General features: G+C 42.1%; 1 protein-coding gene across 8 annotated transcripts in view; it reads left to right on the top strand.

Annotated features, from left to right (window-relative positions):
* Positions 1–5,916: 5,916 nt before the first annotated feature.
* Positions 5,917–15,687, top strand: part of SRRM1 (serine and arginine repetitive matrix 1) — a 29,142-nt gene continuing 19,371 nt past the window's right edge. For 5 of the 8 annotated variants that reach the window (XM_081202801.1, XM_081202800.1, XM_081202802.1 and 2 more), the window contains exons 1-4: positions 5,917–6,094; positions 10,945–11,034; positions 11,846–11,968; positions 14,165–14,335. In XM_081202801.1, the coding sequence (XP_081058927.1) occupies positions 6,074–6,094; positions 10,945–11,034; positions 11,846–11,968; positions 14,165–14,335 (405 nt within the window). In that variant the 5' untranslated portion in view covers positions 5,917–6,073. Of the gene's footprint in view, positions 6,095–10,944; positions 11,035–11,845; positions 11,969–12,269; positions 14,336–15,687 lie in introns of those variants that run through there. The other 3 variants (XM_081202804.1, XM_081202806.1, XM_081202805.1) reach the window with 3 other exon arrangements.

The following is a 15,687-nucleotide window of genomic DNA, read 5'->3' as shown; positions in this document are numbered from 1 at the left end:
CCGACAGATTCACCCATCCCTAATCTGAGATGGTTGTGTGAGCTGAACACAATTCAGCATGCTTTAGGCTGCAGTCATTTCCTAGGATATGACACCTCTTGATCTACACAAGGTTTACTTCTGAGTAGACATGTGTAGGCTTACACTGCAAACGTATTTTACCATTCACGTGTCCATAAATTATGTGATTTGTGACCCACCTAAAAAAAGAGCATGCCACATCCTTCTGCTGAAATTCTAATATAAAGAGAATCTCAGAAAAATGAAATTCTTCTTCTTCTCCTCCTCCCCACCCTTCACTGTAAGGAGCCAGAATGGGTTACAACATTAAAACACAATATTAAAAACAGTTTAGAACTTACAATCACAGAAATAAGCTGGGTCCTAAAAATATACATCACAAGTGTTAAGAGCCAGGGTAAAGAGGTAAGTCTTCAGCATTCACCAGAAGCTCTATAGTCTAGGTGCCAGACACACCTCTGTGGGAAGGGAGTTCCACAACTCTCAGACTACATCCCCCCCCAGGTTTTGAGGGTCCCGTCTGCTGATCTCAGCACTGAAGAGGCTCTGTAGGGAAGTAGGTGCTTTTTCAGGTATTTGAGGCACCTTGAATTAGTCCCAGAAATGGCTGGCAACCATAACAGTGGTTTTAAAATGGGTTATATGATATTTAAACAGAACATCAGCCAGTAATCTGGCTGTGGAATTTTAGACCAACTGAAGTTTCTGTATTCAAGGGTAGCTTACCCCACCATATGGTGAGCCAGTGTGGTGTAGTGCTTAAGAGCGGTAGTCTCATAATCTGGTGAACCCGGTTCGATTCCCTGCTCCTCCACATGCAGCTGCTGGGTGACCTTGGGCTAGTCACACTTCTCTGAAGTCTCTCAGCCCCACTCACCTCACAGGAGTGTTTGTTGTGGGGGAGGAAGGGAAAGGAGAATGTTAGCCGCTTTGAGGCTCCTGAAGGGGAGTGAAAGGCGGGATATAAAATCCAAACTCCTCCTCTTCTTCTTCATATGAAACGAAAAGCAAGCTATGAGATAGATGAGCTTCAAAAGCAGCATGGAGGTACATGGAAGTAACCCACATCCTCACACTCAAAGATTTATGGCAAAAGAAAAAAAAATCCAGATATATTTTAGCTTCCATGCTACCAGGCCGTAGTAGAGATGGAACAGTAGCTCTATCAGCTTAGAGACAGAGGAAAGTGCTTGCAAAAATGTATTAGGAGCAACGTGCCTAAAATGCTGAGGAATTTTCATGTGGACATAAAAACAAAAGCAAACCGATATAGCAGTGTGAAGAACTGAACTTAAGATTCTAAAGCCTACTTGACAGATTTGTCGATTTCTAGTAAGGAAAGGCAACACCAGGGATTCTTGCTGAGGAGCAAGAGAAGCAAGGCTGTGTAAACCAAGTTTGTAGTTTAGGCATGTTGGCTGGAAGCCAAGTCCATGCAAGGTTCCAGGTTGTGCTCTGTGTACAGTGTGAGTGGATGGCTGGAATGTGCACAGACCAGCTCTTCACACTGAATTGCAAGTTTCACAATGGTTGCCCATCAACGGTTATTGTCAGTTTTGAAGAGAAGTCTTGTGACAAATCCCTTTTTCTACATAGACATCGAGGCTGGAGAATATGTTGGCAGTAAGCACGTGAGTTTAGTATTGCTGAAGTGGGTGTGTCATAATCAGACCAAAAAAGTTCACCAGGCCCACGGCGTACATTTGCACAGTAGCAGCATTGTTGCTCTTGTATGAACTCCTGTGTCCTCGGCTCATGTGTTAAAAGGAGGGCCGGATGTGAGGCCGCAAGCAACATCTGGCCCCCAGTGGCCCTGCCAATTTTCAATCAGGGCATAGTTTTTGTAATTATTATTATGCAATTGTAGGGAACCAGTGCCCCACTGGATGTTCTCAGGCTACAACATCCATCATCCCAGACCCACTGGCTGGACTGGCAGCAGCCAACAACATGCCCTGTTATAAAGATGTCTACCTTGTCCTTTGAATAAAGTTCCCAGTGGGGTTTGCAAATAATCAAAAGGCAAGAGAAGAATGAAAGCACAAATCTAAACCAACGGTGTAAAACCATCAGGGTGAATCCAGCAATTTAAAAGTCTGAGGATTTTATTTTTTATTTTAAAGGGAATAGCACCAAAGCATCCGAAGAGCCTCCTTGGGGAGAACATTTCATAAATGGGGTGAAACTTCTAAGAAGGCTCTTCCCCAGGTAGCCATCTGCCACACTTCATTCTTAGTGGGTGGCTGAAACCTTGCATCTCCTCCTCTTTACCTTCTCTCTAAAAACGTTCGCTTTGCTTACAGGGCAGGTTTCCCTTAAAATTGGCTCAGATTTGTATCCTATACATATGAATTATCACATGCCCACTTTATGCATAGTTATAGGACTATGACCTGAGTTTCTTAAGGCTCAAGCAAAGCCCTGAGAAAGAGCCTCTGTTGAGCTCATGCACTGGTAGCCTCATTCATGGTTAAACTAGTGCAATATGGGCTGCCCTTGCACTTGTTTCAGAAGCTTCGCGGAACACAGCAGCAAGGGACCCCCAGGTATGTGCATGCTGCACCTGTGCTGAATGAACTTGCGCTTGCTGCTTGTTAGCTACTGTTGCAAACAAAATCTCTGTCCTTTTTCCCTTATGGGGTATCTAAGAGCCCATATAGAGTCCTTACATAGGTTCTCTATTGATAGGAGAAAATAACAGAGGCCAACCAGAGAATATTGAGAAGCAAAGCAGATAGTAAGCTTGATCTTTATTGATATATTGCAACAGGGTGCTCCCCTCACACACAGGAAAGGAGGAACCCAGAACAATGGTGCACAAGGCCTTATATAGACATTTTGAAATTGCCATCCTGTAGATCAAGACCACCCCCAGAAACATCATACATACATCACAGAAGGGGTGTAGCTCAAGACCACCACCCCAGATACATCATACCTACATCACAGAAAAGGCGGTCTAAAACAGAAATGTGAATGTTTTTCTCATGTCGTTGTTTATCTCCTGTCTGGCAGGTTACTTGATTGGATACCCTGGGGAGCCTGGTCAGTCTTTTGTAATGATAAATACAGTCATACCTTGGGTTGAATGTGCTTCGGGATGAGCTTGTTCGAGTTGCGATCCACAGCAACCCGGAAGTAACGGAGTGTGTTACTTCCGGGTTTTGCCGCTTGTGCACGCGCAGACGCTCAAAATGACATCACGTGCATGCGCAGAAGCGGCAAAAAGCGACACGCGTGTGCACAGACATGCCGTCGCTGGTTACATTTGCTTCTAGATGCGAACGGGGCTCCGGAACGGAACCCGTTCACATCTAGAGGTACCACTGTAATTAGTTCCTGAGTCAGGTCGCAGGCTCACCCTATTCAAACACAGACATACCCTTAAGACAGGATTTTTGATGGAAAAGACAATGGGGAGGCTTTTCCATTTTCCTTTGACCTTGCAGAGAAAACATTTGGTCAGTTTGGGACAGTTTGGGAATCAAAAATGGTTCCAGGTCGGTCTTCCTGTGCTGATCTATGTACGTGCTTGGTTGGTACACTTATGAACATTTAACATATATCTAAGACCTCAAAATTCCTATCACACTACTAAGCCCCATTCAAGGTTTTATTGTTGACATATGAAATCACCAGACTACTGGCAATACCCAGAGGGAAGTGTGCAATCTCTCTCATGCACAACTTCTGAAACTGATAGCACCCTTCACCTTTCCAACAGGGTATTCCTTACAAAAGCACCAAGATACCAGGGGTGTCCAAGTGTAGAGCAGTTGTCACCAGCAGCACCCCAGCACCCTCCAGATGTTTTGGACTGCAACTCCCATCAGCTGGCTGGCAGGCACTGCCCCCCCCCCCGGAAACATACACTCAACTATACAGCTCCCTCTTGTGGAAATTTACAAATCAATGTTTCATTTCTTTATTATTCATACCTCCTTGTAGATCATACTGCTACAGGCCACTCCAATCCCTACCAAGCCATGCATGGAATTCCAGGGGTCTTGGCCCTCAACCAGAGTCTGTGCTCCTTGGTAGAACTGAAGACGCAATGGAGGCTGTTGTACGTTTAAGAAATATGATTTATTCACATATTATTCACCTTGTTGTAAATAAAAATATGCCCTTTTCCCTTATGGGGTATCCAAGAGCCCATATAGAGTCCTTACATAGGTTCCCTATTGGTAGGAGAAAATAACAGAGGCCAACCAGAGAATATTGAGAAGCAAAGCAGCTAGTAAGCTTGATCTTTATTGATCTGTTGCAACAGGGTACTCCCCTCACACGCAGGAGAGGAAGAGGACCCAGAACAATGGCCTGCAAGGCCTTATAAAGACTTTTGAAATTCCCCTTCTCTAGATCAGGACCACCCCCAGAAACATTATGCATACATCACAGAAGGGGTGTAACCTAAGACCACCCCTCAGATACATCCCACCTACATCACAGAAATTTAAATGTTGTTTTTCTCTTGTCCTTGTTTATCTCCTGTCTGGCAAGTTGCTTGATTGGATTTCTGGGGTGCCTGGCCATTCTTTTGTAGTGGTAAAATACTTATTTCCTGGGCCAGGTCACAGGCTCACACCTTATTCAAACAGACATATCCTTGAGACAATGGGGAGGCTTTTCTAGGTTAACCTTGCAGAGAAAGCATTTGGTCAGTTTAGGAATCAAAATGGTTCCAGGATGGTCTTCCTGTGTTGATCTATGTATGTGCAGTTATGAACATTACCATATATCTAAGACCATAAAATTCCTATCACAACCTGAATCCAGATCTTGCAGCACAGTCATTTCAAGAGGGTTTTGTTCCCCAAAGCAGTGTGGCACTGGCTTTTAAGGCATCTCCCCCTGTCTGCCTTCAGCAAGACAGCCAGCCAGCCAAGATAGCTTTTTTCAGCTATCTCCTAGCTTCAAGTAAACGGGAACATTTTCCTTTCACACCATGACCCCAACCTCTGCCATTGTCTCCCAAATCTCCTGCCTCTGTTCACACCTCGGGGGGGGGGGTGGAGAGGACCGTCAATGGCCCTGTATTGTTTCTTAAGGCCCAGGAATTCCTCTGCAGCTTGCGTTTTCCCTTCATATCCCAAATAAATAATAAATATCCCATTTATCGATTTATAGGGTTGGGAGGGGGCAAACAATGTTTAAATCACATTTATACCAATGCGTGAACAGTCCGGGCTTCCGCCACAGAACCCTGGGAACTGTAGTTCACCGTCTCGCAGCTCTACACTTTTGTCTCGCCCACCACTGGCATGTGGCCCATGGAAGGTTTCCTAGAAGGGAATGTGGCCCTTATCTGTAAAAAAAGGCTCCTTGCTCCCTTCACCCTTAAGGCAGGTCACGACATGGAAACACAATATTGAAAAGAGTGTTTTAAACAACTTATTTTGAAAGCGTAAGAGTTACATCCTCTTCTCTATCAAGACACGCGTACCTGTGAACATCACCCTTACGAAATACCTTGGGTGAAGGGATGTGGAACTAAACGGTGCGCGAGGGCTACACCTGGGCAACCCTAGCTCAAGCAGGACGTGCGCTCGACGACACCCGCGCATTCATGCTAAGCGAGCGCAAGGCCGCAGCCTCTCGCAAAACGTAGCTGCAAACACGCAGGAGTCACGACGCTCCGCAGCGCCCTCTTCTGACCGCGGCAACCTTCCTCCGCCCCTTCAAGCAGAAGCGCTTGATTGGCTGAACTGCAACGACGCCACCCTCTCCCCTCCCTACGATTGGGTATGCCGGTTAAAACGAGAGGTGATCGTTGGCTGAGCTGCCCGTCTCTCTCTTTTTCCCTCGCTTTCCCCTCCCTCGGACCCGCCTCTTTTTTCCCGAAGGTGTCACGGGACTCCGCCCGCCGCTTTCCCTCCCCTGATTCCCGCGCGAAGTGACGAGATCGGCGACGGCAAGGAGGATGAGTCACTAAGCCAGAGGAGGTGGGGGCGAGGGGGCAGCGGAGAAGGACGGGCTCTCGCGCTTCTGCCGCGCGGTGCATGTCGGGAGACGGAGCAGCGCTCTCTGCGGCCAGGCAGGAGGAGTCAAGATGGACGCGGGATTCTTCCGCGTAAGTGCTGAGGCCGGGGTGAAAAGCAACGGCGGCGGGAGGGACGGGGAAGAGGCGGCGGCTGGAGGGAGGGCGGCGTAGGGGGTCGCCCGTGCCCTCCGTCCCCGGACCCCCGCCTGACGCGAGCCAGGCCGGCCCTTTCTCTTCCCCTCCCCGTGTGTGGAGCCGAGGCGGAGAAAATGGCGGCGGCGCGCGGCTCCTTTCCAGCGCGAGGCAGAAACGCGAAGGTGGGGGGGGGGTGAACGGAGGGGGGATTCTTCCTCCTCACGCGCTGGGCCCCCCTTTTTGTCCATTCCGTCTGCCTCTTTATTCCTCCTCATCCGCCCCCGAAGCCGTCGTTCTTCTCGTGGGTTTTCCTTTTTGTCTCCGCTGCCTCGAAGCCGTCGCCCGCCCACAGGAAGGAGGAAGCGAAGGGCCCCGAGGCGCCTGGGCCTCCCCGCACCTTTTAAATTAACTCAACCCACATGCACCCTAAACCTGCACCCTTAGGTTTAATTCTCGGTGGTGTTAATAATCGTCCCTTCCTCCATTAATAGCTTTGAGGACGAATCGTCCCTTTCATTCTGATACACACGGTTGGTCAATACGTTTCTGAAGCCTCAATATCCAGCCTATTCCCTCGTTTACCTCCCTCATCTCCTTCCTCCCCCCCCCCAAAAGCCCACCTTGCTTTTGTTCGGTCGATTTTGGAGGGCTTTTTATGCACTTTTTATTTTTTTGGACTAGATAGAACTTGTTAGACTCATAAATAGGAAGAGTTAAGATAGATATGGAAACCATTGCATACATTTAAGTACAGGATACGAATGTGTACATTTTTTGCTCTGGACTAGCGGTGCAGAACAAGCGGCTTTCCAGATGTTGCTGGATTCCAGCTCCCACCGTTTTTGACTATTGACCATGCTGGCAGAGGTTGATGGGAGTTACAGTCTGATAACATTTGTAGGGCCACAAGTTCCTCATCCCTGCTCTCGAAATACATAAAAAATTGTCCAGTAGCACCTTAGAGACCGAGTTTGTTCTTGGTATAAGCTTTCGTGTACATTCTTCAGATCTGAAGAAGTGTGCATGCACACAAAAGCTTATACCAAGAACAAACTTAGTTGGTCTCTAAGGTGCTGCTGGACAATTTTTTTATAAATTTTGACTGTGTCAGACCAACATGGCTACCTCCTTGAATCTAAATCCCTGCTCTGTAGTATCTGCTAATTCTTCTAGGAGTAGATGCTTCTTGTACACACATGTACATCTGCATACCTAATTTTCACAAGCTTATTGAAATACCGTGCAGCTAAATGAGGATGGTGGAAATAGGGCCAAAAATTATGTGAAGTGAAAGGGATATCTATGAATGTCCTGTGCAGAACTCAGTTAAGAGACACAAGCACGGTACTTTGGTAGTAACAAAACACTACTTTAACATATTTAGTCTGAGGAAATCCCTAATCTTGATTCGGGACCAAAATGCAAGTCCATTTCTTAAAATCCAAGTGATAATTCCACTATGCAGCAGCAGATGAGTTCCTTTTCTGTTATTCCTGTGTTGCAAGAGAACAGACAAAACACAAGTATACAAATGTGTGGGGTAAACTTTTTTGCTTTAGTTTGTCTTTTTGGTGAGCAGTGGAAGGTTTGTGTAATAAGCACCCAAATCAGTTGTTTTCAGATTTGTGGAGAGTCTTCCAATATCAGGTTGATTGCAGTAGAGCCTTTGAATGTGAAGCCACTTCCATGCAGTTGAATTTCAGGAATATATCAGTAGTGACTCATCTTATTATAGAAAAATTCCAACCACCTGAAGGCTCACTACCCTGAAATCTGATATGATGAAAAGCAGTATATAAACATTTCCAAAAAAATGAAGAAATTTTATAAAAGTCCCCAGAAACTTGAAAACATTAGCCTTAGGGTATAACAGCAGTCCTGTTACATAATGTTAGGTGACCAACCTGTAGTAAAGGCAGCATGAGTTTGTGGACAAACTGCACTGATGCCTGCTCTCTAGCTTGGTAAACTAGAGTAAAAAATGACCCTAAGGTACTGTTGTATACATTCTACAGTACATTATAGAGGCTCTGATACTACATCATCATAATGATTATTTTATTTATATCTTGCCTATATTTCACAGAGTTCAATGTGGCATGTGTTGCTCTGTTCATTTATCCTGACAACAACCCTGTGAGCTCAGCTTAGGCTGAGAGATGTCAGCCAGTGAATTTTATGGCTGAGTTGGATTTTTTTCCCAGATTCCCAGTCCCTAGGCCGACACTATTCACTGACTTTCTTTGGACTTTGTGATATTCTTACACGGCCCTTAGATGGTGTTGGGGGAGGGAATCTTGGTCTCTACTAGTAAACTTTTTTGTTCTACTTTTTGAGGTGTTAAAGGCATTCTGGTGCTAGGTTTGAGGAGTCAGTCAGTTGTCTGATCAAATATTGTCATACTTGACCACTGATTCTTTGGCCATAATCAAATACAGTATTACATAACAGTGTTCTTGTTGTGTAAGTGGCAGTCGGTCTTTTAGTGCATCATGGGGTCATTTGATAGTGGTTACTTTCAAGTTCTACAGGAGTCACATATGCATGGACCTTGTTGCCAGGTAACTATTGCCCTGCAGCTGCATCCAGTGTTTTCCCTCACAAATAAGTCATAAAATATAGCCTCTCCTATGAAATAGATAAATAAATATATTTACACAGTATCTGGACTAGTGAGAGAGTATTTCATTCATAAAATAAAGGAATTGTGAATATGCTTGGGAACATTTCACCCTGGGCTTTTTAGAATACCTTTTCCTTTGAAAAGAAACTCCACACATAGAGTTCCAGACTTTTGGTTAACAAAAAGTGGAAATCATATCACAAGGAATCAGGAAAATAGCTCTTGCTTTCTAAAGAAAGCATGATAGTGGTAGAAACTTAGGAACACTTAGGGCTGGGGTGCCCATTAAGTTCTAAAAAATAACTTATGTGAACAGTACACCTTGTATCTGTAAAGTCTTTGAGCAGGCACAAAATTCCTTTTTAAATGGAAAACACATTCCAAAAAGTCCCAGAAGGTGACATGTTTTTGAGCATATTTTGTGAATGAAAAGCTTCCTCGCCAATCCAGCTTCTGTAAGCTTTTCCTATCATGTTTCATTAAGATTAAATATTTTGTTTGATAAAGAGCTTCCTTGAAATTTTGGGAACCATATCTACTTGGTGTTGTGCCCAGTATCTTTTTTTATCCTTGGATTTTTCTGCTGCTGTAATTGATCTTCTGATTGGACAGGATGCTATGACCTGTTGTGTTTGGCAATTCAAGCAAGCCCAGAATGTTAAAAGGAAGGTCGAAGCACTCTTTTGATGATGGCTACACCTCCTAGCATTGCACAAAATATTTGCATGGTACCTAGATGGTCACTGGTAAACGATTAATCCTTATGTCCTAGTCTGAGATACGTTTTGCTAATCATAGAGCAACATACCAGAGCACCTGGTAATAGTAGTGGCTCTGTTCCAAGAGGGAATAATAAGCAGCCAGCTTTTATGTTATCTAACCACATTGTAATAAAACATCTACTCTCTGAATTAGAGTTTTTCAACAGTTACCTGTTCTGCATATAGCTTTTAAAGGCATGCATGCAAGTATTGTTAGCTTCTGTGGTCTGCAAAATAATTGGACTGTGGTTTGTAACCAGCCAAGTTTTGCTGAGTGTAGATTCATTGAAATTAACTGACCTAAGATTTCCATTAATTTAAATGGTTCTGAGTATGTCCTAACATTGGATACAAAACTCAGTTTTTAACCCTCCCACCCACCAAACCATTGGGGTTGCTGTAAATCATAGCAGTTATTGGAAATATTTGTAAAGGCTGAACCGCTTCATACTCCATGTACATACCTGTTAGCATGTGGTCAGTTGTATTGTGGTTTTTCATCTCTTTCCTCATCCCCTTCAGGTTGTTTTTTTATTGCATTTTACTTACTAAGGGATCCTATTATAATGAATGGAAAAGTACCCAGTGCCAATTCTTTTTTTAAAATGTGATATCAGTAAAATCTATTTTCTAATGTTTAACAAGGCATTTTGAAACGAACCATGAGTGAAGAGACCCATTGAAACCAGTGGACATGTACTAAAACTAAGAATAATACTGGATTTCCCCCTGTATCGTTGTACACTTTAAAGGGTGTATGTGATCCCAATAGGACATGGCTACTGTCAGAACATATGGTGCAAGAAAGATCAGGCCCAGTGATAATGGGATTTCTCTTTTTGGTCAGCTTTCTGTCATAGTGAATTGGTCCATTAACAGGTTTCTGAATTAGTCCATTAACAGGTTTCTCTTTTATTAGGAATGTGGCAAACTCTCCCATCTCCTGCTGCTGCTTCCATTTTCTATATATAAAATATCAGCATTGAATGATGTTAACATTCTGAGTAATTCATATGAAGCTTGAATCCCCATTACTTGATAGCTCACCTGTCAAATCCTATTTATAGTCTTTAGATATTTTAAAAGCTAGTGATGTGAAATATTTTTAAGTTGCTTTCTAATGTTGGCTGGAAATTATTTGAGAGATTGCTTGGCAGCTATACAGTTTTCTAAAGTTTGTGGCATGTAGGATTGCATGTGGAGATTGTAGAATTGTTGGGGCATTTTAAGGTTTAATGCCATTCTTCTGCTGTTGAGAATTGAGTCGTGGATGGTAATAAATCTTACAGCAAAGATGAGAAACCTGTGGCCCTCAATAAGTTAGCATCGAGAAATATCTTTGATTAGTTAAATTAGTTAACTGTATTTTATTAAATTAGTTAACTGTATTTAAAATTTACTCAGTTGTTTTATTCTTGCAGGGAACTAGCGCAGAACAGGACAACCGCTTCAGCAACAAACAGAAGAAGCTACTAAAGCAACTGAAATTTGCAGAATGTCTAGAAAAGAAAGTATGTTCAGTTTGTTGTATTTGGAGAGTGATATGGAATTAAAAAAAACCAAAACCTTAATAAATACAGAAGATGCTTTTTGAATTTAACTAACTGAGCTAAAGCTAATAGAGCATTAAGAATAACTTGTTGTCTTGCACTTTAAATAGAATAAGTTTTTAAAGCTAATGGAGAAGTTATGTTGGGATACAAACACGAAGTTGTGTCATTTTTCAGTCAAGGCTTCCACCCCATTGCAAAGAACTCTGAATAGTTTCATGCCTGGAGTCCAAAGACAAATTCGCTGTTGAATAAACCATTTCAGCTGCAGTCTTTAAATCATGTTTTCTCAGGAAAACGGGGGCTGCCACTAGCTTTGTTAGATCACTAGTGGGCCCAAGCCGTTTTGGGCAGTCCGTGTCCACTTGTCCCACACCTGATGTTCTAAGTGGCACGAGGCACAAGAAATGTCACGGCAAAACTAAAATGAAGAAGCATCAGGAACACACTCTTTAAGTGCACTCCTGATTCTTCCTTTGCATCAGCAGCTTGAATTCAGGCATATGGTTGACCATATGGTGGTGCTTCAGTGATACTTTAAAGTGATAGAGAATGCTCTGTTTCAATGAAGTATCAAGCTAATACCTTCTACTGATAAACTAGAAAACTAATGTGTGCAAGCACTGCTATTGCTTGCTGTGCTTGTGTGCATTGCTATGGCATGAAAAACTTGTGGTATTTGACTGCTAGTTGGAGACCAGAAGTCTTAAGTGACTGAACAAAAGAAATGTTAGCATTAAATATAATTCATGTTTTTGGTTGATCAATGTAGGTGGACATGAGCAAAGTAAACCTGGAAGTAATCAAGCCATGGATAACAAAAAGAGTAACGGAAATCCTTGGATTTGAAGATGATGTAGTAATTGAATTTATATTCAACCAGTTGGAAGTGAAGGTAATGATTTTGCTGTGGTTGTATTTACACATTTGTAAATGTATTGCATTATTATTCTGCCAAAACTGAATTTTTTCTATCAAAAACAGTTGATGGAATTAGGAGGGGTTTTGTTACAATGTATATTGTGAATAAATTCAACTTGTAAAACATTTTGTTAAGGTTGACAGTTTTAGTGAAGGTGCATAGTTTGCAAAACTACTCAGGTGAAAAATCAGACTTACTGTGTTGATTTTGCTGTTACGTGTTAAGCTACTTTGACAGCAATTTTCTAATGATGATGTGATTTATGATTTAAAAGGCCTGAACCAAAATGGAAGTTATTCCTTGCGTCTGAAGTATAGCACCATCACCTTATTAGGTCACAGCAGAGTGAGTGTCCAATGTCGCTCTGACCAACTCCCTTGATGATGCAGTGTGTGTTTGGAGGTGAGTTGTGTAAAGTGGCCGAACCAAAGACTGACAAAGCATCCAGCAGAAAGCCATTGGGCAAAGCTTTACACTGCTCTTGAAATTGTTGTGAATTAGATCAGATTAAATGTAAAGCATAAGGTGCAGTTCTAAATTGGTAAGAGGCGTTCAGTGGAGACCTACTCTGTATAGAACTATGGCTGTGTTCAGTAGGGATGGAGGGGTGATATATTAATTACAGGGAAAATATGCTTCAGGTTGCTAAAGACAAAACCTTATAAGTGTAAGCCACCTTCCACTGAAATTAGTGGCAAGACACCCATCTTAAGTTAATGGAACTGAATTGCACCACTGGAATACAGCTAAACAGTTACCAGTTGTGTGACATGAACTTCAAAAATGAAACTGAGTTCATGATAAACGCAGTCTTTTTTCTTAAGCAATCTGCCACGGCATCCCAAGAGTCAGGACAGTATTTTCTCTGAACTAGTGGCAGAAATGCTCTTGTGCTAATATACATTATGCTCAATCTTTCTTCCAAAGAATTCATCTTTATGATTTGACTGAACAGTTGACATTTCAACTGAGAAAGGTATTGCTGTTTTAAAAAAAGGTCATGGTGTATTTTGAATGTAAGATTTTATTTGTTAAAACAGCCATATTTGGAATCGTTTATGTACTTGCATAGAAATCGTAACTGGGGAGGAAAATTTAAGGGATCAGCTAAATAAAGTAAGAATGTATAATGGGAAGTAGCTTGCTAACATGTATTAGTGTAATAAAACCTAGATATTCAGTTTTAGTTCCCCTTTGTACAAAGCATGATTTAAACTTTAGAATTTAAAAAAAAACAATTTTTTTTCCTTTTTGTGGTTGTGTACTCATTATTGCTTGTTCGTCTTTTGCAATTTAGATAAATGATATAACATTAAACTCAAGGTGGTTGAGTTGCAGTAGGGAGTCGGAAGCAAGCCAAGGGAACATCTTTCTCTACAGGGGACTTGGCGATTCCAAACCCCCCAAAGTTCCAAGAAGAAACTGAAGACACCTGGAATCTGTACTTGCTTTGTGCTGTTGAGCTGTGCTTGTTATATGGACCTTGTTGCTTTGACCAACAATGTTAGAAATAAAGTGCCCACTTATACTGTGAGCCAAACTTGACCTCTTAATCCTTTGTGGGCATTGCATAAATGTCATAAAAACCAGATATGGCAGCTTTCATTCCATAAACGTGTCAGTGAAGGCTTAGTCTAGTTTGCTGATGAAAGTAAGAGAATGCATGCATAAACTTTTGTTCAGTTTTCACAGCAGGACACAGCAGGGTTATTGTAGATGATGATTCTGTAATGTTAAATAAATGTACAGCTTCTGTCCATTGTACGGATCACAGTAAACAAAACCAAAACAAAAGATTTTCAAGCAGCAGTACCAAAGTCTATTGGGGAAGGATGTTTAGAAAGTTAACTACAAAGAAACTTATATTAACTATTATGATGCTGCTATACTAAATTCATGCCCCACAGCTGTAGCGGCTGCAGAGACCAAAATGCGTATGAAATCCACAAAGGATTAACAGGCCATTTTGAATGTAAATGGTATGACGAGAGAAAATTGGTAAACTGTTAGGGCTATGTTACTGAGCAACTTTTAGGGCAAGTTTTAAAAACTAGTAATGAGTTTAATATATTGTAGCCCCATGGTAGAAGATTGTGAAAATTAAAATGACTTATCTGAGTTTGGTTTTTTCAAATAACCTGTATTTCTTCCTGTCACATCTCTTTGCAGAATCCAGATTCCAAAATGATGCAAATCAACCTGACTGGGTTCTTGAATGGGAAAAATGCTAGAGAGTTCATGGGAGAACTGTGGCCACTACTGTTAAGTGCACAAGAAAACATTGCTGGTATTCCATCTGCTTTCCTGGAGCTGAAGAAAGAAGAAATAAAACAGAGACAGGTAAATTTCAGCAATGCTAGTTGATGGGTTCAAATCCCTATTCAAATATGAACTTGTAAAATGTCTCTGGACAAACCACAGAGCATCTTACGTAAATTGAGAATTTTCTAAATCAAAAGCAGGGCTTGAACAAAAACAGGAATTGAACAGAAACTGTGTTAACTCTAGATATTAAGAGTGAGAGCCCTAACGATAACTACTCATAAGTAAGTTCTTTTGAATTTAGTTGGGCTTACTCCCAGGTAAGCTGGGTTAGTATTGCAGCCTAAGTGTAATATTAATACAATAATTAGTACAAGTTTAAAACTGTTCAGTTCACCAACTCTGTTACATGGTGAACAGTTATTTCCTTTTACAGAAAGATGAGTTCTTGTGAGTGTTTGTTTTATTAAAGATGTGAGTACGAAAGATCACGTGTGGAAATGTGAACATGGTATTGATTTGTACACATAATTGGTGTTCCCGGCAGAAAGGTGGTCAAATCATCTGCTGTGTACAGTAAGCCCACAACCTATGCACATTTAACTTGTGTGCAGTCAGCTTTATGTGCATGGCAAATCATAATAAAAATGGGGCGGGGTTCTGAGGAAAATGTATTTGAATCATTGAACCCATTGTGTTTTGACTAGACATGACTTTGGATTTAGGTGTGATGCCCAGAACATAACCCCGGTGAAAGTTGTGGACTTGGTGTCGTGCTCACTTCTACTCTGAAGAATGACTCCTTTTTGAGTTTCTGCACTCAAGGCACTTATTTTTTAGCTCCCAGAATTGCATGGTATTTAACTATTTAGAAAGAGCAACAATGGCAAACACCCTTCTCAGGTTCATAGTGTGGCATGGCTCATCACATTATATCTATCTTCAGTTTTCTGAAGGCATTAAAAGCTCAAGTTCTGCTACCCCAAGTGTTTGGAATAATAAATCAGCGTTTTACAGTGTCTGATCTTGATTGTAAATAATTTGTCCTTCCACTGTCCTACCATTGTCAGCTGTTTTCCCCAAACGCAGAACAAAGTGTGTGCAGTCTATTCTATCCTGTTAGTGCTTTAAATGTTTTACATCATAGTAGCAGCATATTAATTATCAGGTGACTCTAGAAATAAAGTACACCAGAAGTTGGTCTTATACAAATGATTTTAATATTTGATATACCATATTTTTCGCCCTATAGGACGCACTTTTTCCCCTCCAAAAATGAATGGGAAATCTGGGTGCGTCCTATGGGGCGAATGCAGGCTTTTGCTGAAGCTTGGAGAGCTAGAGGGGTCGGTGCGCACCAACCCCTCTCGCTCTCCAGGCTTCAGGAACACATCCGCAGCCTAGGCAGCCCTGCGGGAGGTCCCGCAGGG

The sequence above is a fragment of the Podarcis bocagei genome (genome assembly GCF_964188305.1).
Source record: "Podarcis bocagei genome assembly, chromosome: 7".
In the NCBI taxonomy this organism is placed as follows: domain Eukaryota; kingdom Metazoa; phylum Chordata; class Lepidosauria; order Squamata; family Lacertidae; genus Podarcis; species Podarcis bocagei.
This window is presented reverse-complemented; position numbering and strand designations above follow the sequence as displayed.